Source organism: Penicillium rubens (assembly GCF_028828025.1).
Source record: "Penicillium rubens strain IBT 27055 chromosome Unknown utg000001l_segment0_segment0, whole genome shotgun sequence".
NCBI classification, from domain to species: Eukaryota; Fungi; Ascomycota; class Eurotiomycetes; order Eurotiales; family Aspergillaceae; genus Penicillium; species Penicillium rubens.
The window spans coordinates 1,901,112-1,923,845 of record NW_026890599.1 but is presented as its reverse complement, the minus strand read 5'-3'; the positions used below and the strand labels follow the sequence as shown (position 1 = coordinate 1,923,845).

At 48.7% G+C, this 22,734-nt stretch overlaps 8 protein-coding genes across 8 annotated transcripts; 5 read left to right on the top strand and 3 right to left on the bottom strand.

Moving 5' to 3' along the window:
* Window positions 1-3,253: 3,253 nt before the first annotated feature.
* On the top strand, window positions 3,254-4,969 carry N7525_000766 (uncharacterized protein; the record flags this gene model as incomplete). Its single annotated transcript, XM_002562018.2, has 3 exons — window positions 3,254-3,698; window positions 3,752-3,773; window positions 3,829-4,969. The coding sequence occupies 3 exons, from the start codon at window positions 3,254-3,256 to the stop codon at window positions 4,967-4,969; spliced, it is 1,608 nt and encodes a 535-aa protein (XP_002562064.2).
* A 900-nt stretch (window positions 4,970-5,869) lies between these two features.
* Window positions 5,870-9,348, bottom strand: N7525_000765 (PXA domain-containing protein; the record flags this gene model as incomplete). The annotated part of the gene is made up of 3 exons (XM_061211671.1): window positions 5,870-6,815; window positions 7,946-8,747; window positions 8,838-9,348. The coding sequence occupies 3 exons, from the start codon at window positions 9,346-9,348 to the stop codon at window positions 5,870-5,872; spliced, it is 2,259 nt and encodes a 752-aa protein (XP_061070897.1).
* Window positions 9,349-9,600: 252 nt separating this feature from the next.
* N7525_000764 (uridine-cytidine N-ribohydrolase) lies at window positions 9,601-10,932 on the top strand (the record flags this gene model as incomplete). The annotated part of the gene is made up of 5 exons (XM_002562020.1): window positions 9,601-9,658; window positions 9,707-9,714; window positions 9,763-9,967; window positions 10,016-10,332; window positions 10,387-10,932. 5 exons carry the CDS (start codon window positions 9,601-9,603, stop codon window positions 10,930-10,932), a joined length of 1,134 nt encoding a protein of 377 aa, XP_002562066.1.
* Window positions 10,933-11,802: 870 nt separating this feature from the next.
* N7525_000763 (GID4/VID24 family protein) lies at window positions 11,803-13,635 on the top strand (the record flags this gene model as incomplete). Its single annotated transcript, XM_002562021.1, has 3 exons — window positions 11,803-11,820; window positions 11,876-13,382; window positions 13,445-13,635. 3 exons carry the CDS (start codon window positions 11,803-11,805, stop codon window positions 13,633-13,635), a joined length of 1,716 nt encoding a protein of 571 aa, XP_002562067.1.
* A 1,485-nt stretch (window positions 13,636-15,120) lies between these two features.
* N7525_000762 (uncharacterized protein) lies at window positions 15,121-15,690 on the top strand (the record flags this gene model as incomplete). The annotated part of the gene is made up of 2 exons (XM_061211670.1): window positions 15,121-15,247; window positions 15,476-15,690. The coding sequence occupies 2 exons, from the start codon at window positions 15,121-15,123 to the stop codon at window positions 15,688-15,690; spliced, it is 342 nt and encodes a 113-aa protein (XP_061070896.1).
* An 823-nt stretch (window positions 15,691-16,513) lies between these two features.
* On the top strand, window positions 16,514-18,391 carry N7525_000761 (uncharacterized protein; the record flags this gene model as incomplete). The annotated part of the gene is made up of 6 exons (XM_002562023.2): window positions 16,514-16,632; window positions 16,683-16,713; window positions 16,762-16,899; window positions 16,954-17,004; window positions 17,072-17,324; window positions 17,379-18,391. 6 exons carry the CDS (start codon window positions 16,514-16,516, stop codon window positions 18,389-18,391), a joined length of 1,605 nt encoding a protein of 534 aa, XP_002562069.2.
* Window positions 18,392-18,535: 144 nt separating this feature from the next.
* On the bottom strand, window positions 18,536-19,648 carry N7525_000760 (glycoside hydrolase family 43 protein; the record flags this gene model as incomplete). Its single annotated transcript, XM_002562024.1, has 3 exons — window positions 18,536-19,024; window positions 19,072-19,260; window positions 19,325-19,648. The coding sequence occupies 3 exons, from the start codon at window positions 19,646-19,648 to the stop codon at window positions 18,536-18,538; spliced, it is 1,002 nt and encodes a 333-aa protein (XP_002562070.1).
* A 1,379-nt stretch (window positions 19,649-21,027) lies between these two features.
* N7525_000759 (MFS transporter) lies at window positions 21,028-22,673 on the bottom strand (the record flags this gene model as incomplete). The annotated part of the gene is made up of 4 exons (XM_061211669.1): window positions 21,028-21,268; window positions 21,299-21,430; window positions 21,491-22,477; window positions 22,549-22,673. 4 exons carry the CDS (start codon window positions 22,671-22,673, stop codon window positions 21,028-21,030), a joined length of 1,485 nt encoding a protein of 494 aa, XP_061070895.1.
* Between the last annotated feature and the right edge of the window lie 61 nt (window positions 22,674-22,734).

Here is a 22,734-nt window from a genome sequence, read left to right as displayed (position 1 = left end):
TATTTCTTGTATATTTTATAATGCTTAATACTTACTTGGTAACCTCTTCATCAGGTGACTGTGAGGGCACCGATCGCCATACCCTACAACGTAGTACATCTTTACTCTAGAGGATCCATCGGTCATCCCCGTCGCATTGCATTGCATAAGCCACGCTCTTCCCCAGAGTAAGCATTCCTTACTGTGGTTTTCTTAGTCTTTATGGTGCATGGAGTACGAAGTATAAAAAGTATAAATACTGGTTCGTTTTAGTAACATATACCTTAACCGAGAGTAGTACATATTTACATATCTACGGAGTATGCCATACGGAGTACGAAGTACTCCCCATACCCTTAATTTTCTCGAGACGATTCTATCAATTATGCACAATTCGACTTCCCGGAGATACCTCGGACAGAATTAGAATTGCAGGTCAATCGGTACCTGACTCGAGTAACACTAACCCTTGTTACCCTACAGTTGTGTACCCCGAGGGATATCTGGAAATTCCTCCCCGGAGCTTGAAAATGACAGCCAAGCGTGACGGACCAAACTGAAAGAAGCAAATATACGAATTGGCCCGGCAATTTCAATCTTGACCGGTCTAGACTTGTTCCTGCTCCTTCTCCGAAAAAGAGTGGGAACAGTGAAAAGCAAAACGTGCCCTAAAAGGATGGGAAGTCTCCAATGGCGTCAACCCAAGACCTACCCCGAATTTCCCCCTTAAAAGCCCATTAATTACTCGAGTGAGCGCGATTTCCGTTAAATTAAAAACTGTGCTAAAATTAAAATCTTTTAAATTTAAATTTCGTCACACATTTCTTTCGTTTCCCTCTATTTAATTGGTGCAAAGTGAAAGAAATCTGACGGCAGCAAGCATAATGATTGGTACTGCGACTAAATCAGCGGAGTGGACTGTCAAACATACATACCCACCCAGGTAGTGTACGGAGTACCAATTGAAGCTCTCTCTAGTCCACGGGCCCACGGGGATTGATTTGTCAGACCTCTGGAATACCTTTGTTTTTGCTTTTGATCTTTGGATGTCTTTCAGAGACATTCCATCCCGGCAGATTTCGAGAAAAGTGTGTGTAATAAAGCAGGCGGATTTTACATTCATCTTCCTCGTGGTTGAGTCGAACAAGCGGGGTTCTTGGATATTTGGGTAGTATGGCTATGTTGTATAGAGGCCCAAAAGAGAATATCCGGAGTATAGCAGAGCGTATTATATGTTGTAGAAGCCCGTCCTACGGTCTTCGGCTAGTACTACCTTGACAACCAACCTACACTCTGTACCTATCTATTACTCTATACTCTATATCTGTTCTCTCTCTGCCTTTGACTGCCCTTCAACATGCAAGATGCAAAGAAATGGTGAAGGTTCCCGGGCCGGAGGGGACCGTAGTGGGTCGCGCAGTGGAGAAAGACGAGGGATCTTAGCGCCAAAACCGCATCGCCATGGAAGTTCCCCCTCTTTCCAAGATGCCTTTTACACCCTGTGATAGGGCAACTCTCCAACCTCCTGTTCGGCCCTTGTATTGGATGGACTAGGTCGTATCAACCGCAGGGCAACGGAGACGGCAGATTCGTCCACCCAAAGATCGTCCCGCTGCTCCTCATTTGCTCAGTTTTAGCCGTGTCATCTCTCGTGGATGTCTGATGCGGTTCATATTCTGAACCCAGGTTAGGATCCGCCTTCCTAAATTAATATCGCCCAAATCTGGTAATATTCCCTTATATGGTCTCTGTTCAATCCAATCTATTCCGTAGGGGTTTGCTTCTCTTTCTCTCTCTCGGTCCCCCCCCCGTTCTGTCTTATGATTTGTGTTCACTAGAGATTAAAGACCCCTCGGACCCGGTTTCTTCACCTCCACAACGTGAACCGTGCCCCGAAATACATCCTATGTTGTATGGGGCCAGGAATTTGAATGTTGAGTCTCTGATTCAACAGTTTGCTTTTTGGCCCAAATAAAGGTTATCTCCAATGGAGACTCTTTCCACGGTACGATAGTCGATAGTATGTCTGCCGCTATCCTTGTCTCGGTCCACCCTGATCGCCGTCTTCGCCTGCGATGTGCATGAATGTCATGCGGGCTTTAGGTTCAGCGGTTTATCGATCCGCTACCCGGCTCTGAGCAAATCAAGCTACAAAGTGGGCTACGCTTTGAACGAACCCCGTTCTTCTCCGGATGATCAACCCTGAATTGACGCAAGTTTCTTGAAAGGGACCCTCAGCCTCGTCAAAGCGTGACAATAGCCACCTTGAAGGGCTAGACATTGTCAAACATTGGTCAAGGTTTCGAGTGAAAATACTGAACGGTCACGCTGTTGCACCCTATTGTCCCGATATGAACCCTAGGTTACCGATATTAGACGCCATATTGGACCTATATTGAATAGCTACCATGCTACTCCGTATATTGCCAGTATACAACATACTCGTACTGTCGAGTCTGCCATCCTGGTTGGAAGGTCATACGGGAGAATGCAAAGAAGGGGGGAAAAAAGAAGACAAAAATCCCCAAAAATCCCCCCCAAAAAAAAAAAAAAAAAAAAAAAAAAGAATAAACCGCGTTAGCCCTGAGAACGAAGATTTCCATACGTTTACACTGTAATACGCAAAACGAATTGAGCCTGACGAGATGCAACCCCTGCCGCAATATATCGCACGGCCAACCAACCAGACGCCGCTCCCCCCTCTATTTACAGGGATAATTTTAAAATTGCGCAAAATCAAAATTGAGATATTATTCTAATAATTCATTATAATTCATTTTTGTTTTTCATTTTCGAATGGACTTTTTTACTGTATCAGCCAATCACCGACCAGTTCGGCTGGATAGCTCTCGGGGGAAGGCTATCATGGATTTCTCCGGACGGTCTTTCTCGTGCCAGTTGCAATCGATATACTCAGTTCTGTCAAATCCACGCGATACTGATCGTCCTAGCCCTCATTTTCCTTTTAACCCCCATTGCCTTACCCGCATGCTCTCTTACCTTCTTGCATATCATATACTTTATACACTTCCCACCTTCAACTTCCCAGGTAGTTTGTAGAGCTCCTCGGGACATTACTCTCTGGATAATCTTATACAGGTCTACGGAAGCAGTGGAACATGCATCAGCTTTTATTGTCTCACCCTTAGATTGTCTCTTTGTTCCCCGGGATCTCTTTTGTCTCTCTTTCTTTGATTTCTTCTCGAAGCCTATCACGAAACACACCCCCACCAAAAAAAAGCCCTATCTCCATTGTGCTTGAGATCCATTGTCCATGGAGGAACCCACCATGGAAACGGAGCCCCATTCTGGGCCAGAGGGCGAATTCCCCCATTCGCCATGGGTGGAAATAGGCACATTTACTTCACCTCAGCACTCGCCTCCCATGCCCGAATATAGTGGGTTTGACTACGGCCCATCGCAGCTCATGGCTGTGGACTCATATGGCATGTCAATTCCGCCGCCTTACGCCTCCATGCCGCTACCCATGCCTTCGCATTCCTGGCCCAGCATGCTCACGACACACTCTCCGTTTGCTGCATCTGGGTTACCTGTTTGTACCACCCCGACGTCGGTGTCGCCTTCAGCCCCCATGCCTCCAGTGCGAAAGACCTCGACTGGAGGGTCTACACCGCGCAGGACACTTACCGACGATGATCGTCGGCAAATGTGTATATATCACGAGGAAAACAAGACTGCTAAGCAGACTGATATTGGAGGTAAGCATTATCTCTTTAGCTATGTTGAGGGACTAGGCTGACTTTATGTGCAGCATTGTTCGGAGTCGAGAGAAGGTACCATTGCAACTTCATTGTTTTTTTTATTTGGATTTAATCTAACATCTAATAGCACTGTTTCCAAGGTCCTCCGCCAGAAGGAAAAATACCTAAACCCCGAAGATGGGAGTCGGTCTCCCATCAAACGGCCCAAGGGTAGAGTCCCTGATATTGAGAAAGCTCTATCCAACTGGGCACGGAACTATCAGCGCCAAGGATATCCCCTGAGCGATGAGATGATCAAAGAGAAAGCTCTGTTCTTCGCTACCACTTGCGGCTGCCCTGAAGGCAAGGAAAAGGTCTGCACGGCAGCCTGGCTAGAAAAGTTCAAGCACAAGAACAACCTTCTCGGCGCAAAGGTGCGCAGAGGATCTACCGAAATTCGCAGCGGATCAAACAGCCCAACCCAGCTCAATACAGACTTTGGATCTGCTCTGCAAAGTCCCACCGGACCCTCGCCCACATCTCCCATTGATGGCTTCGGATCTCCATTGTCTCCAACGAGCCAAGAAGGAATCAAGCGGGACATGGCTGAACTACCGGATCTGACAGGGGGATACCAACACGGGTATTCCAAGAGCACAACCTCACTCGACACTTCCTCGGCGGGTATGGTCAGCCCAACATCCACTTTAGTCTCCGACAGCCCTTTCACACCAACAAGCCAATCCCGTCTCCCAGCCGCCAACAGCAACAACCGCCCGCGCAGCCAGACTTTCCCTTCCGTCCCCATCGATCCAACCCTCCTATCAGCCGACGAAGTCACAGGCCCGCATCCCCAAAAGCGCGAACTCCAGGAATCTCTTTCGGTCTCCATCCTACAATCCCCACTGGAAATGGACGATCCCAAGCCCGCCACGTGCCCGGTCCACCAGACAAACGTCATCAAGCGCAATCGCAGCAACCCAGAGATCACGACAAAGTCCATGCCGCCGCCATCAAAGTCTACTACGATCTCGCCCATCAGTTCTCCGGGATCACCGACACAGGATGAGGCTCGTCGCGCCCTAGAACTCGTGATCAATTACTTTGACCATCAACCTTCTGGCCTGGCCGCGCAGGAGTACATGACCATCGGGAAGCTCATGGAGAGGCTTGAGCTTGCCAAGAGCCAGGCTGGGTTTCTGTTGGGTGGCTTGCCGCGCATTGACGAGCATGAGGATGTTCCCATCCCACGTATGACGAAGAAGAGGAGCATCCACAACTTGGGATGAGCCTTGAGCCTTGCGCAAGTTGCGATTTGCATATCTCCTTTTCCCCTTTCTATGAATTTATTTTCCCCCTCTTGCTTTTTCCTCGTTGTTGGTTCTTTCCCCCTCCCCAACGCTTTACTTATGACTCGTGACTCGTGAATCGTGATTCCCCCTCTCTTCTTCCTTTCCTTTATTGGTGGTTCATTTGTTATTCTTTTCTTTCCTTTGGTATCATCTGTACGAACGTTTCTCTTGTATCCATTTCCTGTCTTCTTCAGCCAGCAATGGCAACGAGATATAAAACCCGGGCAACCAAACAAAAAACATACACATATCCAGAGGGCGACCTCTACTTTTCTTTGCAATTCTTGGGGTTACGGATTTGGGAATAGGACCCTGGGATTCCTAGTCTGGACGAGGTGGATGCATATGGAATAATGGGCACACGGCAATATGTGATGGTATATGAATTTGGGATCATCCTTGGACTTGGACTTGGGAGTTTTGCCGCTTGCTTTCTTCTTCGGGGTTTTTTTTCTTTTTTTCACTTGAATTTTCTTTTGGCTGTTGGTTTGCTACCTAGGTGCTATATCCCCTGCTCTTTTTTTTTTTCCCTCTTTGCATTCTGTTTCCTTGAAACCCCTCTCTCTTGTACTGCATCTCTTTCTTACGCTCTTTTCATATTAATTCCTTTCCCCTTTCTTCTTAGGTCTGGGCTGCTCATGCGGAAAGAACATAAACATAATTTCATGGGGTTTGCCTATGTATGAACCATGTCATATTAATTTTGCCTATTATACCCCCCGATATCCTTCTACAATCACACTATTTTTAGGTTTGGACCTTATGCTAGTCATAAGTAAGACATATCTCATTAATTAAGTCTGGTGATTAAAAAAAAAGCCGCAACTAATATGTAGTCTATACAAATGCAGGCGGCACTGACGCCACCCCACGATCTTCCAGTAAATCCTCAACACTGCGCTCAGCCATTTCGGGGAGCACCTTGGCCAACACTGTCTCGATAATACTCCAGACTAGATGTTTATTGCAGTATTCATCTGCAAAAAGGTCTAGAAAATCACCTTCGATTGTCTCCAGGAGATGTCGTTCCTCGCGATCAATCCCCGCAGACGAATCATCGTCTGTGCGCAGCCGCTCAGCGGCAAGGTGGCCACAACCAACTGGACAGGGGTCCGAAGGCAAAGGCGAATTCGACGGCGCCATATCTTCCTTCCCCTCCTGAAAAGATCCAAGGTGCGCCCTGGGGGAAGGGGGTGGGGATGTGACGAGAGAGGTCGAACTGTTGGAGCTGCAGGTACCGTCACGACTGTAGGGCGGAGGCGCCGACAAGGGAACACCAAGGAAAGTTCGTACGACGGAGCGCGGGATCACAGCCAGGAGACTAGCTGCACATCGTCGCTTGATAGCGGCGATCTCCGTGCTAGATGGGCTGTTGCTTTTTACTGGCTCGGCCGGGTCATTTAACTCTGATGTTGGGACATCGGCTGCAACGGTAGAAAGTGGCGACGGGCGGCCTGAGGTGGCTGTCGAGGCACCCCCTCCAGTATTGCCGCTGTTGCTGCTGTTCCCCGGATTATTAGGTTTACTAATGACATCGGTATCAGCGCCCCTGACTCCTTCCGCAATAGGAGTATTGGTTGAGGCCGTGGGTGTGAGGGCTTTCTGACTGGGTCTCGGGGTCTGCACAGACTGCAGAGCCGAGGTCGGAGCTTCAATATGCCCGGCCGCTATCTGAGGTATTGGACGGGTATTGGCTGGGAACAAGGCGGTCCTTGTTGCAAGAAGAAGGTTGGGCAACAAAGTGGGGGTCAGCACGTACTCCTCAATGGTTTCCCGGAGGAATCTGTGGGAGTTAGCAAAGGTCTCAAATAATGACGTCGGAACAATTGGACAAGTCCACTCCAAAAAGGCAAAAATAAAAATAAAAATAAAAAAAAGCGAAGCGATAATCTCGACTGTGGAGCTTTCCGGGACGTTGTGCCTTTTTTTTTTTTTGCTTTTTTGCTTTTTTCTCTTTTTTTTCTTGCATATTTTAGTTAAGAAAAAGTCCAAGTTGCCCATCAAATGAGAATTGAGCGTATAGAGTGGGGATGAGGCGGAGCAAGATCGTCTTAGGCAGAGGAGCTTGGGCCATTGGGATATCATTTCTCTCTCAGAACCCCCTCTTCAGGTAACATCCCCTACTCCGTACTCCGTACCTGGAGAGGCTTCATGCACGAACCTCGGCCAGATTACGAATTCCAATCCTTCCCGGCAGGAATTTCGCTCATTGGACCGAAACCAGTAATTCACGGTTTCTTTTTCGTCCAAAAGAGGTATGGCCCAGCTCAATTTCAATGGATCGGCATTTTCGTTCCTTTTTCCTTTCTTTTGCTCGTGCACGATTCTTGCCGAGAGTGCGATCATCGTCCAGATGTGGCCATAATTCCTTTTTCTTTTTTCTTTCTTTTTTGGCAAAGGCCCTTCGAAAGTTGGCACATGTTGGCAATCTTAAGATTTGCAACAGGAAAAAAGTGGACGAGCGGCACGGAAAGGGCCGGGCCCCGGCGCTATCACACACAAGGGACTTCTCTGAAAGAAAACCAGAGGGCATCCGGCGACGGTCGCCCCTGCTTGAAAGAAAATCAAGGTCGCTCGGACCGATTTGAAGGCAACCAATCTGATGCCAGAACAGCACAGTAAGCCTGACGGTAATGACCGTACAGTAAGAAGATGTAAGGCCGTAAGATAACCGTAATCCCACAGCCTCCCAGGGTTACAGAGTCAAGTGACCGACGCAGCATGCGAGCAAGACGCTTCATGTCCCACCTTGACTCGCACAAGTGACACTTGACCCGTAGATCGTGTTTCGGAGATCGTACCGTTGCTCCACAGTCATTGATTTTCAAGGCCTGAGCCCCTCGAGAAGGAGGGTTGGGGCGTTGAGGGGTTGCAGAGAAGAACTCCGGAGATTAAAGAAAATAGAAAACTCACCTATCAAAGATTCCGTCCGTAGCACCGACCCTTCCTGGGCCTGTCAAAATAAGGTGTTGGAACAGGGAGAGCAGCCCACTCAGCCATGGCATTCTCCATGAGATTCCTAGTATCTGCGAAACCATGGAATACATCCGGTAGTCGAGAACTGGGCGCCTACTTGTGGTGACATCTGACGACTCCATCCCATCTCTTTTCTGGTTGACGGGTGAGGCATGTGAGACACCGGCACCGTGTGAAGGGCCTGGATTCGATGCGACACGAAATAACCCCATCGCAATAAAACGCAGGACAACGTAACCAAGATAAATCCCCTGTAGAAGGTTCCATATCCAAGCCGAGCCTGAGAACGTCGATGGCCGATCTGGCAGCTCATCGTCGGCTGAAAGTAAGCCAAATTTCTCTAATCGGTTGATTTGAGGGTCCAGGGATTTTGTGTTATCTTGCGTTTGGCGACGTCCCACTTGAGCGGCGAGTTTGCCTATATTTTCCCAAATGAACCATCCTTCGCATGCCCTGCCACTAATTTGGTTTCCCAGGATCAGATCTGCTATAACATCAACCACCAGGGCTCGGAGACTGCTATTCTCGAGGTCTTCCGTTGGAAGAAGAACTGCTAGAATACCGTTGGCGAGTAGTCGTCGATACACCGCTTCGTTCTCTATCTGCTCGGCGATCGTATCTGGGTCCCCTGGATCAGGTACTGGAGAAAGACCGGGGTGTGGATTTAGCTCATGATAGAGCGTACGGTACGACGTCGGCAGACCAGAAAGGTGTGACTGTTGCCTGGCTTGTCTGTACGCTGGAAGATCATATAGTTAGCAAGGTTTCCCCCCTCCGCGGAACTACCATGGATTCCGACAAGAAGAACTTTAAAATGGTCAAGACTCACAGAGTACATGTGCTTCCACCAGGCCAGGAATCTCGTCCAGGACCAGTTGTGCAACGTCGATTTGGCGCAGCCTCTGCTCAAGTGCACGCGTGCAGTGCGCAATTACTTGTAGAACTTCATTCACAAGAGCCTGATCCGGGGTAATCTTCGAGTACCACGAATAAACAAATTCTTTTATTATAATGGCGAGAAGGGCATAGAGTTGACGATCAACGTCATTGGAGCTCGTGAGGGGAGGTAACAGCTCTTCCGGAGGCTGTGGGGAAGATGCTCCATGGTTGCCGGTCTGGGGGCACAGGACGCGTCGGATCAGGGCGACAGTGGCCTTGTCGCTAATAGAGTCCAGATCATCCTTACCACAATCTCTTTGTGTGCGGAGTCGAGAGGAAGGACGCGAAGGAGGTTGAAGCGTCGTCGGGGAAGGCAGCGCGGTGGATCTGGAGCTGGAGGTTGTCGGCCCAGCCTTGAGATGGGATATCGGCTGAAGACCGGGGCGGAGCAGATCATTCATTTCATCTCATAGGCGTTTAAAGTTGGTTCAATAGCTACCAAGGAACAAAGCGTTCTCTGTTAAAGCAAGACAGTTAAACTTGGAGTTGATGATCTGTACCTGGCCCAAATGGGACTATAGGGCTTAGGGCTTCACGATAAGCCTTATCGCCATCCATTGATGCGGGGATCTGTTTATATCCGGCCAGATGTACTTAAGTGCCCAAGTGGCCCCTTGATTCTCAATTGTATCTGTTGCTCTGAGATATACATCATGTTAGACCCAGCTACCCAATATAGTCCTACTCCCTTGTGGCTGGATTGCGACCCTGGTCAGTCCCTCGTGTTCCTCTCGCTTCCATCTTACTGACTGCTCTTAGGCCATGATGTAAGCCTCAAAAGTCATTTCAGAGAGACATTTGTTAATATGATATAGGATGCCTTTGCAATTTTGATTGCTGCTCACCATCCATCTTTGGAGCTTCTTGGAATCAGTACTATACATGGGAATGCATCGTTAGAGAAGACAACCGCCAATGCTGGCAGCGTTCTAGAGGCGATCGGCAAGCCCGATATTCCTGTCTATCCCGGAAGCAATAAGCCATTTTCACGGCCTGCTCTTCATGCGCCCAACATTCACGGTAGGGAGTGGTGGCCTTGCGAACGAAATGTTTAATAACACTTTCTAGGCGAGTCTGGACTGGACGGGACCGACCTACTTCCCAAGGCCACTAGAGCACCCATCACCGATAAGAATGCCATTTTGGCCATGAGAGATGCTCTTCTTGCACAGCCCAAGGGTACTCCCTGGGTAGTTGCAACGGGTACCTTGACTAACATCGCACTGTTGTTTGCGACATTCCCCGAGGTGGCTGAACACATCCAAGGGCTGAGCATTATGGGTGGTGCCATCGGTGAAGGATTCACCGATGCTCCCATGAGCAGACTTCCAGGTGAGAAGACCAGGATCGGAAATGTGACCCCATGGGCTGAGTTCAACTTCTACGTACGTTTCCAATTCTGTCATCCCTCTCTGGCTCGTCTATTCACCATGGTATAGTGCGACCCGGAGTCTGCCGAGTCAATCTTTAGCAACCCAGTTCTTGCATCTAAGACGACTATCATGGCCTTAGATCTCACACATCAGGTCTTAGCATCACAGGCTGTCCAAACGCGCATCTTGCATGGCTCGATCCACTCGGCCGAGGGGCCCACTATCCTTCGGCAGATATTGCATGCACTACTCAATTTCTTTGCTGCCACATATGAGAATGCCTTTGGTTTGACCACTGGGCCTCCACTGCATGATCCTCTTGCCGTGGCTGTGGTATTGTCGACGCTGAATCCAGCCTTTGCCAGCAAACATCCCAATCAAGCTCTTGCTTTTGATGATAAAGGCGGCGAGCGTTTTGCTTTGAGTATTGTCACAGATGGGCAGCACGGGAAAGATGTATCCAAAACAGGTCAGCTGGGTCGCTCGATAGCTACTCCTGTTGATGGCCCGGGTGTTGCTGTTCCCAGGGGTGTTGATCTCGATGCCTTCTGGAACATGGTCCTACAATGTGTCCAGATAGCCGATGGTTGCAATGCTGCACGCATGGTCTGATTTGCAACATATTAAGATGGTCTGTGAGGCCTTCAAGAGCTTTAGTTACTTTATACTGTGGACTAGATCTTCAACTGCACATATACTACACTGATCAGAACAATATCTTGATGGAGGTTACATATGGGTCATAGAACAGGATTTGCAACATGTCCAGGTAGTACAGGAATCGATTCGTATTTATCCTTAGAACCAGAAAAATATCCATAGATGTATTCCAAGGTTGTGAATGTCACTATTCAACCAACAGGACCTCCTACTGACAAGCCGAGAAAGTGCCTGGAGTTTCCCCGCTTCTGTCAATGAAGAACCGGATTGCCGACCTGGGGAGCCATTGGTGGTTTAATGCGCTGGGATATATCAATCCCGATGAAAGCTTGTTGTGCATATATGTGGCTTTTTTTTTTTTTTTTTTTTTGGTGAAATGACCTTTATAGATCGCTTTCTAGATGCCGCCAGTTGGTCCACAGGGGTGATGTTTTGCAGAATGACAGGGGCGGCCGTCCACGTTCCTGACTGCCAGGGGTATGACTTTATTCATACATACATTGGATGTATGTATAGAAATAAGTAAGAATACAAATAATCAAGAAATCACAACTGACATCCCCATGAAATTCAATGAAGTCCGACAAAATCCACGGATTTCAAGAGACGACCCTGAGCCGGCTGAAAGGAAGAACGTCATATGTTGCGGGCATCTCCACATCTCCAGAGTCCTAGAAGCACAACATCTAACACTTTCTCCATCTCATTTTGTGGGCATCTTTCCCCAGACTTATTTGTCTATTTGTACACACATATTGGTTTCTTGGCCTTGCATGGCCAACGTCGATCCCGCACACTCCTTGACGGCGCATTCCGATCAGGATGCCGCCTCCTAACTCAGTACATTTCATCCTTGCAATCCACCATCTATAATTCGTGAGCTAATATCCTCCAGCACAGCACGCCACTCTCTTCGACGACCGCGACACCTGATCCCCCGCGCCGATCGTCGATTCCCACACCTGCCCCCGTGGAGACTGACAACGCTCACGATGACAACGTGAACTTTCTGCGATCGCGACCAGCTCTCTTCAACCCGCTACTACCCTCCTTGAGCCGACAGCGGCGCCGCCGCTACCCAACCAATCCACCGCAAAACGAAGACCGTATGGAGGTTGATGATCCCGCCAACCCGCGCACCTCCGTTGAACTCAACCGTCGCATCCCGATTGTGCGTCGCCAAGAGAGATCAACCGACATGCCGAACTACGAAGGCCGAGTGCCCAACTCACGATCGTTGTATGGATGGGCACCCGGATCCGATGATGAGGATGGTGCTGTGCGCGAAGAGTCAGAAGACGATCAAATGGAGCCCTTCCTCCATTCCACCTCAAGTCGTGATACACCCCCCGCACGGCCTCCGCGCAATGAGGTCCCTGGCCCCGCCCAACTGATACCCCATGAGTATGCAACGCTGCCGGGCAGCAGTCAGGCTCGGCCATCGATCTCTGCAGTGGCGGCACTATTACAATCTGCAAGGCGTCAGCCTCGGCTTTCAAGAAGTCGCACACTGGAGAACTACATCATCGATCGCTATTCAGATGCCACTCCGGACGAGGACGCTGAAAATACAATCGGGGTCGCATCTCGGGGATACCGCTATCGTCCTGCGGCGCGCGGGGATTCACATCATACCAACCTCACCCACAATGACCTACGCGCTCGGGCTGCCGCTCATCGCCAGCTACACTCAGACACATGTCTGAGCAATGTGCTGGGGGAAACCATCCACTATCTTGATCGCATTCGGTATTCAAACTCCCTTGAAGACAGTATGCTTGTCTTGGCAGACAGCCGGCTATCCTTCTCGATGGATACAAAGTCTTGGAGAGATACGGACTTCATTCTATACACTCCGAACATTGCACCACCCCCGGCATGCTCATGGCTTCGATCTGGCATGGCTTTTTCGGGCTGTCAACGAGCTGCAAGTGCCGGGTGCTCAGTGTTGTCGCAACGCATCCCCAGTCCGAACGCCCCAAGTGAACCTGTCATTGTAAATGGAAGTGATAGCACCCGAATCAGCGTTTCTACCACAAGTGGCCGCCGATACTTGGCTAACAACCGCGACGAAAACTGGCCTGTCAAGGTCACCATACACCAGATCAACCATGATGACATGACTTTATCTGGCACGATGGAGGCCTACAACATCCCCGACAAGACCTCGCCCACCCATGATGCACACATCGTAACTTTCTTGGAGGGTGAAATTATCGATTTCAACAATCACACGCTGGAGACAAAGAACTTCAAAGCAGATGCAGACATTGATAGTACATACTGGCGTGAATTGCAGCCGTTCAAGGATCTGACAGATGCTGAGATGGCCCGGAACCTTGTGAGCCGGAAGTGGATTGCCGAGGAATTGTCTAAGGGATGGATCTTGATGAGATGGAAGGGTAAGTAGCGGGAGATCATGTATCCTTCCACTGTACATTCTGTGTTTGCTAACATGCCCCAGAACGATGCTTCATCACACCAACCGATGCTCGTCAAGGTCTTACAATCTCTGGATTCTACTACATCTCCCTTCGCCGCGAGGACGGGCACATCGAAGGTCTGTACTACGACCCAGGAAGCTCGCCTTACCAGCAGCTCTCTCTGAATCCGGAAGTATCGAAAATGGTTCGCCCTTCTTACGGTTTCCGCTGAAAGGAAGCATATTTTGCATCTCCTTTTCTTGTTATCTTTGTTTCCGCCCGGAATAACCTTCTGGTCCTTACTATCTGAACCTTTGGTGTCTCTGATTTGGCGTTTGGGAAAACTTCAGATGGCATCTGACACGGCCCTTTGCATAGCTCGGCGGTGTTCTTGTTCGGTTTGTCCTTTTTCTTTGCATTTCTTTTCCCTTCTGAAATGGATCTGTAGCCATCAGACTGGTGCAATGGTTCTGCCTTTCCCCCAAAATCATGACTATGTCTTTATGTTTTTGTATCTATGGACAAATATGTTTTCTCTTTGGTGGTCATTGAACTTCGGAAATGAGGAAATTCCACCTATCTCAAGGGTCCCGAAAAATTACTCCCATATTACCTATGTATCGCCTCGATATATCACAAACTAACCAGATCTCATCGAGACCGCACTTGAAGTATCTCAGGAGCTTGCAGAAGTGTTCGGCCATGTCCACCTGGGCAATCCAAGACTGAGCAGGCTCGATCGATCATCTCCCGGTCTCTGTGAATCTGCTGAAAAAGCAAATTGACACCACCGTGAGAAAAAAATCAGGGCTTCCCAATTTCTCTCAACTGCCTTGACAAGATTATTCACTGCATAGCGAATAGACCTCTTGCCCACAAGCGCCGTAATGGTGGCTAGGGGTAATTTGTAGATCACCAGCAGCTAACATACATCCATTGATGCTATGATGGCTGCTTCGGCGTTCCAGTCTCGGAAGCCAACCTTGGAAACTGCTGCAATGTTGCTCATTGTTCTAACTGTGGCTTCTAGATGAAAACTACTATGCCATGGCGTTTCCTTGTCCATTGCATGCATTTGGCTCGTTGCAGCTGCAGATAAGGTACGTACCCCGCAGAAAGAATTAGGAAGCCAGCCTTGGAAATACTCCAAAGAAAGTGTATTGCAAGGATGGAGCTCAATTGAACAGCCGACAGTTGATGAATGCAGTCTTCAAGAAACTCGCTACTCAATATGCAATGATGTGCACGTAGACCCTCGACGAGTCACACAGGCTACATATAATAGCACGCTTGCATTCCAATCGAATATTGGCGATTTTAATGCAAGGACTCACCTCAGCCGCATTTTCATATTGGGCAGGGATGTGATGGATCCAATACATCGCGAACTCCCCGATCTTCCTGCATGCGTAGTAGTACAGGTGTGGTCGGTAACGTGTGTTGATATACTTGATCTTCTCTGATCGTACCTTTGAATCTTCGTATCACCGTTCTTTTCCCAAGCTGCCAAAACCGCAAATTCCGACGTGCCTGGCAATGACTTATTGAGCGAGGCGTCGCGCTTGCTCGATGAACATGTTCTCGAAAATACTGAAGATTAAGAGGAAGGGCAGGTAAAAAGAGTCTTTCTAGCGGTCGCAATTATGGGTGAGACAGCGATAGTATCAATTGGCGAAGACGGGTAAGTAAAATGTTCCATGAAGGTACTTACCTCGCAATGGCCGATGGTTCATTTGTGGCCGCAACAAATGAGGAAGGAGATTGGGAAAGTCTTCTAAAGATAGGATTTAGGACCTTGGCTTATATCATGCTACAATTTTGGGTACTCTGTAGCGCTTCCAGTGGTAAGTTCTTGAAGTTCCCTGTCAGAATATCCTGCATCTAATATGTCTTAGTATGCTCATCTATGCGCAGTAAGTATATGGACATAAGCCCGTCCTCATCATTGCTTTCGTGATTTTTGCCTTTGACACTCTCGTCACGTATGTTATTTGACAGCAAACAACCTATGATGCAAATTGCTAAAAGCTACTGCAGGGGAATATCATTGTCAATGCCAATGTTGATAGCAGCGAGGTTCTTGACAGGGATCGGTGTCTCTGGGCTGGTCGATGTTATTTCAAGTTTGCTCAATGGTGAGTATCACTTCCGGTTCTCCATATTTCCCAAGGGTGATGCTGATAATCTCGCAGATCTCGTTTCTCCATCCGAAGTTGCGGTTTTACGAAGCTACCTTTCAGTTGCCTCTACATTGGGCATAAGCTCTGGTGATCCAATTGGTCCCTGAGAATTATCTATTATAAACTAATGAGCAAACAGGTCATTTATAGGACAGTTCCCTTTTATTGTTGTCTGCCAACGACCTTCGGCGGACCTTGCAGGGGGTATCTCAACCCGATGAGGTGAGTATTCAGGTCCCGGGTGGAAGGCATGGTATTCTGACTCTTTGTTACAGCTTATCCAAAGAATCCTCAACAACAATCGCTTCGCAGAGTCTTTGTCTGAAACAATTCAAGCATGTTCGGCAAAGCTTCCAACACAGCTTTCGAGCCATACCAGGTATGTATGACTACCGAGGGTCTAATGCCGAAACTAGTGGTGGAGTCTAGTTCTTTGCCTGTGCATGATTTTAGCGGAAGTACCGGTTATTGTAATCCCCCGACAATATTCGTTATCCTGAGCACGTTGGGAGATACTCGTAAGGAGTAACCCTTAAGCGTTATAGACTCGCCTATCTCGAGATATTCCCGGAAAAATGTAAGTATATCTGACTATATAGGAATGTTCTTGATGTACCAGCCTAATTCAGCATTCCAAACGTAATAGGAATGAGACTAGAATTGATTAAATCGGAAAACGGAGGATATTGAAGCCATCCCCGCAGCTATCTATATGCACTAGGTACATCCAATGATTTAAATCATGCTTCTCTTTCCCGCATGTACTTGCCCGATCGCGGAAAGTCCGAGGAGTCGGTTACATTCAGCTCAAGGTAGATCTTCTCTCACCGGGTTCTTATCTCTGTGCTGGTTCAGCTCAGCCGTCTCCAGGGCTGTGGGTCGGGATTATTTATTGCGATCGATCCCCTTTCTGATCTCTAGAGCTTCACCATGCATTTGCACCACCTTTCACTTTTGGCCGCGATAGCAGGCACTACCCTGCCTGTTATCGGTGCACCTCACCAAGCTCGAACCGAGGGAACCTGCAAGAAGACTAAAGTTGCGATCTTGTAAGCACTAGACTTCTTATTAATTGATTTCGAAGCTCATCCAAGTATAGGGGAGGTGGTGTGGCTGGTATTACGGCTGCTGTGGGTCTCCCATCTTCTTTATCTTTATGTTATTGACAAAGTTCATAGCAAGCCCTAACGAATGCTTCCGTGCACGATTTCGTGATTCTCGAGTACCGCGATACTATCGGCGGCCGGGCTTGGCACAAGCCTTTCGGCAAAGACAAAGATGGGAAGCCCTATAATATTGAGATGGGTGCCAACTGGGTAGGTCTCAGGCACATGAAAGGATGCAAAGGATCCCGCTCACAAGTCAAACAGGTACAAGGTATTGGAAGTGAAGGAGGCCCACAGAACCCGATCTGGCTCTTGGTAGGTCTCAAAATGTCTCAAAGTGTCTCAAAATGTCTTCCATCAAATTCAAACTGACCTCGGGCAGGCTCAAAAATACGGACTGAAGACCGAATTCTCAAACTATGACAATGTATCTACCTACAACAAGGATGGTTATTTCGACTATAGCCATCTAATCGACGCCTATGACGAGGCCTATGAGATTGCCAACGCAAAGGCAGGTGAGATTCTTACTCAGAATCTGCAGGATCAAAATGCCAAGTCAGGTCTCGCCTTGGCAGGTTGGACGCCCAAGGTACATGACATGGAAGCGCAGGCTGTTGACTGGTGGTCATGGGGTAAGTTGTCTGCCTTGCGAATGCACCTAGGGATCAACTAACATCTTTGACTAGACTTTGAAGCTGCTTACTCCCCAATAGAGAGCTCGTTTGTCTTCGGCTGTGTGGGCGATAACTTGACTTTCAATTATTTCAGCGACCACGATAACTTGGTTATTGACCAGCGTGGATTGAATTTCATTATTAAAAGGATTGCATCGACTTTCCTCCGTGATAATGACCCACGCCTTCACTTGAACACGGAGGTTACGAACATCACGTATTCGGACCATGGTGTTAGAGTTCACAACAAAGATGGCAGCTGCGTAGAAGCAGACTATGCTATTACCACATTCTCACTGGGAGTTCTACAGCGTGGCGCTGTCAACTTCTCTCCAGAACTCCCAGATTGGAAGCTGGAAGCTATTCAGAAGTTCAACATGGGAACATACACCAAGATCTTCTTCCAGTTCAACGAAACCTTCTGGCCCTCGGAAACACAATACCACCTCTATGCAGATCCTGTAACCCGTGGCTGGTACCCGATCTGGCAGTCACTATCCACTCCCGGATTCCTCCCTGATTCCAACATCATCTTCGTAACCGTGACCAACGAGTTTGCCTATCGAGTCGAGCGCCAATCTGACGAGCAGACCAAGAAGGAAGCAATGGACGTTTTGCGCAAGATGTTCCCGGACAAGGATATCCCTGAGCCAACTGCATTCATGTACCCACGCTGGACCTCAGAGCCTTGGGCTTACGGCAGCTACTCCAACTGGCCCCCTGCCACATCTCTGGAGATGCATCAGAATCTTCGCGCTAATGCTGGCCGGCTATGGTTTGCTGGCGAAGCTACCAGCCCGACCTTCTTTGGGTTCCTTCACGGTGCGTACTTTGAAGGACTAGATGCGGGTCGACAAATCGCGGCTATCATGCAGCACCGGTGCATCAACGCAGACTCTGCCAAGTTGAGAGAGTGCGGGCCTCGCAAACACTACGAGACCCTGCATGGCACCTCGCCATATTCCGACTATACTATGCTCAATGGATGGGCTGTGGACAGTTCGATTGATAATAACCCCGAATAAGCGGAGATAGCGAAACATGGAGCCTATATACAGGGTTGCAACCTTTGAAATGAAGTGATTGAGTTTATCCAATATCGTAATTGAAGTCTCCATGTTCGGATGTGAATAGCCCGAGGGACCTTCAAGGGAGCGGCTAATTCATACTTATAACGCCGACAATGCATCATACTGACCCTGGGTCACTGGCAGAATTGACAAATGCCGCATGAAAGCTAAGTCGTGGGTGTCATTCACGGTGAATGTACCGGAAGCCTGATCGGTCGACTGCCATGCGTGGTTTCCAGTAACACTGCCCACCTTATCACAGAGAAGGTATGCCAGACCATTTTCCACGTTATCCCAGAATGCATATGGCGCCTCGTAGCCAGAGCTATTCTCGATCGTTCCTTTGGCTGTAGTCCAATCACCAAAAAGTCCGTTGGTACTGGTCTGTTCCACTGGGCCCCCTCCCGTAACATAGAATCGGGTGAGCGTGTTCTCGTCTTCCAGGAAAGCCATATCAATTACAGTGGTGTCACCAAGTGACACATATGTCTCTGGTGTGGTAAAAGTCTTGAAGTCGCTAGTGTAGGAATACCGCATACTGGTGTTTAGGGTAGGCTCGCCGGTGTGGTCGGTGTCATCCGCAGAATACTGATCTTGTTAGCAGATCAAATGGCGGTTGAGAGATTCGAACATACCAATTGCGAAGCCCAGTGGACAAAGTATTGTCCTTTCGAGGAATCCCAGTATGCATCGGGAGCCCAGGCCATTCCAGCCGTTTCATCCTCAACTGTCACCAGTCGCTCATTTCCCCAAGTGACCAAATCAGTGCTCTCCCAAACAAATAGTCCGCGGGATCCGGTGCGAGTGCTAGCCTCCCAATTTGTCTAAATTCGATCAGTAACCCTACCCTGTACGCGAATGTTCACAATAAGATGGACTGGGACATACCGCATCAATATTCAAATCAGTGCCCAAAATGTAGAACTTCCCTGCGCTTTTGCCTTGTCCGGCAATGATTGATGTGTCCCTGACGGCTTTTGTCCCAAGCGTAGGTGACACGATCGGCTTGCCTCCATTGATAGACTTAAATCCTAGAGCATCATCGTTGCTGCTGAGGGCAAAGTAAACGCTATTGTCCTCAGTTGTCCAGTAGACAGCCAAATAGCCGACTTTACTCGAGTCTGCCTTTTTCTGTAGGGTTGATCCCGTTGGGATAGCAAGGGCAGGTAGAATGGCCAGGAAGGCGGTGGTGAGGTACGTGAAGCCTTTCATTTTGGTCGAAGAAATTGTTGAAGAAATTGAATCTTGAGGTCTTCCTGGAGATGGAAATAGAATACTCCTTGTGCGAGTTGGTCCATTTTATACATTCCACTAACAATCAGTTGTTGTATGTCGGACAATTAGTTTCGGTATTCTCGGCCTCAAGACCACCGGTAAATATCCAAAATAGTCAGTGTTGGAAGCTGTACAGAGCTGTCGATCCGGAGGACTTTGCGGGGTTGGTCCCCACATTCTCCGAGTTTTACCACGGTTGACAGTTTAGCAAGACATGGTTTGCCGCCGATCATTTAGGTGTTTATACCCGATTTGGTATGGCTCGATCCTGGCATGGCTACCTAGGTAGGATCGACCTTTGGTGGTGGCTGTGAGGAACCTATCGTTCCTTCCATGTGCTCAACCCATCACTGCCCGCAGTGACCTTACCTAGGTGAGACAGTTTCAGACCGGATCGGGCTGTGATTTACATACCTGCCCAGCTGCGTCATGAAAGCTCGTTATTTTGCATCGGGAATACATCTTGGGGCAGGAACGACAGTGGACCAGCTCAGTTGGCCTCTGAGGCATGTTCGCATAGGCACTTTGACCAGCCAACTCAAGGATATTCGAACAGATTCGGTTTGTGCGGAGCGCTACTTGCAGCTACCCTAGTCCCTGACAATGGCCTTTCCGTTTCTATTATTCAGCTAGTCGTGGATTGTATTGTCGATCTCTTGGGGGGCACATAGAGTGTTAACCCAGGCAGGTCGTCATTGGCCTTAGTGGTCAGCTCCGTTCACCTAAATATGACGAGGAGCGCGATTTTTTATCCCTCGGCGTCGTGTGCCGTTAATCAGCCCGGACGCCGATATTGTGCCAAGCTAGAGTGGAGGAATTCCCGATGCGTGTTTCCCCGTATGATGAGTGTGAACGCTGAACATTATGATGCGTGGGCTTAATTCATCCCTAAAAGCGAGACAATTTTCGTGCGTAGATCAAAACGTGTGCTCATGGGTCTAGTGGTATCTGGATACAAGACTTGCTAACACGGACTGACTCTACGACAGTAAACGAGGGGTGAGAAGCATCACCGGCTCGCCATGTGAGCTCAACCTTTCCTCTTCCTTTTCTGTAGTGGCCAGGTTCACTCCACATGTCGATTCCTGCCTGCCCCGCTCTAAACTCCTTCCCCGCAGAAGGGTTTTCGGAGGCTGCCTCCGTGAATGGCACCGGATCCCGAGGCAAGGTCAATCCAGAGTGTGCCAGATCGTAATGAAGCATTTCAACTCTTTATATACACGCTCTATATGCTCACGGGCTTGGCAGCAGCTATAGCCCACTCTCTAACATGAAAACCACTAACGAGACAATTTCCTTCACTCTAGCTTGTGACTTTAGGGAAATACTTTGCTTTTCCCTCTTAGCCAAGGTCCATAAGCCCTAAATATGATCGGGATGGGGATCATTATTGCGGCCAAACAGCCAAGCAACGTGCCAGCCCATTGAATTCCCATGTTTTGAAACATTTGCCTTGAGAATAACGGGAACCCTGCGGCTACTGCTGATCGAAGAATGATATTGGCAGCAACAGCTGAAGCAGCGCTAATATCCAGGTACGTCAGTAGGGTGTTTTGACTTTTTCGAGTAGATAGGCCGAGAACTTACATTGGCAAATATGCATCGACAATATAGTTGAAGCACGGAAGAAAGATACACAGCACCCCAAATCCAATGAATATCCCCGCCGCGGCAGGTACAGCCCAATGAATCTGAGAGGTGAACCCAGTCCAGCCAAACCTGTGGGCATTCAGTTAGCTGATATTGGACAACATTCTAATACAAAAGGATTTTGCTCACCAAAAAAGACCTATTGTAAAAACAGGCGCTCCTAGGAGTGTTGGGGCGAGGCGCCACTCGGGCACTGGGGTGCCCTTATTCTCTTCCAGTTTCTTTGCATAGGCCAACTGACCGAAAAGGATAAAGGCACACGCGAGCACTACTCCGATAATGAGGCCAATGAACATTAGACCCGCAAAGGCAGGAGTCATTCCGTATGTATGCTCGAAGACGAAGGGATATGCCTCAAGAAGCGCATAGACAAGACCGTAGATGAAGGACATGTAAACCGACACCACGAGGATAATAGGCTCCGTGAAGAGCAACTTCAGTGGACGTGTGAAGTATTTCTCCACGAGATCGGGGATGCTGACCTCGATGTCCTCATGTCTGGCACGGATATTACAATCCTGTGACTTTTTGCGGATAGCAACAGCCTTCGCCACGAGAATACAAGGCGAATATGTCTCATCCAAGAAGAGAACACTCACCAGCCCATTTGCCAGGCTGAAAATTGCCGGGATGTAAAGAGTCCACCGCCAGCCAAGATAACTCGACGCAATGAAACCACCCACAAAAGGAGCCATGAACGGTCCCACGAAGACAGTCAGCGCATATAGTGAAATTGCAGCACCTCGAGTGGTGTTGCTGTATAGGTCGGCCAGTACACCGGGGACCACAGTCAGTTGACTTGCGCCAAACATGCCAGCGAAGAAACGGCATATCACCGAGGTCTGGATATTTCTAGCCACTGCCGACGCAATGGTGAAGATTCCACCGCCTAACATTCCAATTGTCAGAGGCCATTTCCTTCCCCGTAGTTCTGACGCAGGTGCCCAGATTACGGGCCCTGATGCAAAGCCAAGGACATAGAGGGTTGTGCCCAGTGTTCCGACCACAGTTCCAACCCTAAACTCTTGGCTTGCTTTGTCGATTCCCGGTGCGAAGATGGCGCTTGTTAGCGAGACGATCAGAGTCCCCGAGCACACTAAGATAGAGTTGAAAAGTCTGTGTGGAAATTGCGGTCAGTTCGCATTCAGAATAACCAGGTCATTGGCTAATTTAGACCTGTGGCTTACTTCTTAGATAGTCTCCAATTCTGAGGATGCTCGGGGTCATCAGCCCCTTTGAAATCAACGTAACTTGCTGGGTTGGAAAGAGGTGCCGAAAGAGCGTTGTTCGCCCCAATCGACTTCTCGTGCATTTTGGACTTGATAATATAGCGAGGAGCACACACCTTTTTTTAAATGAGATTGGTAGTTTCC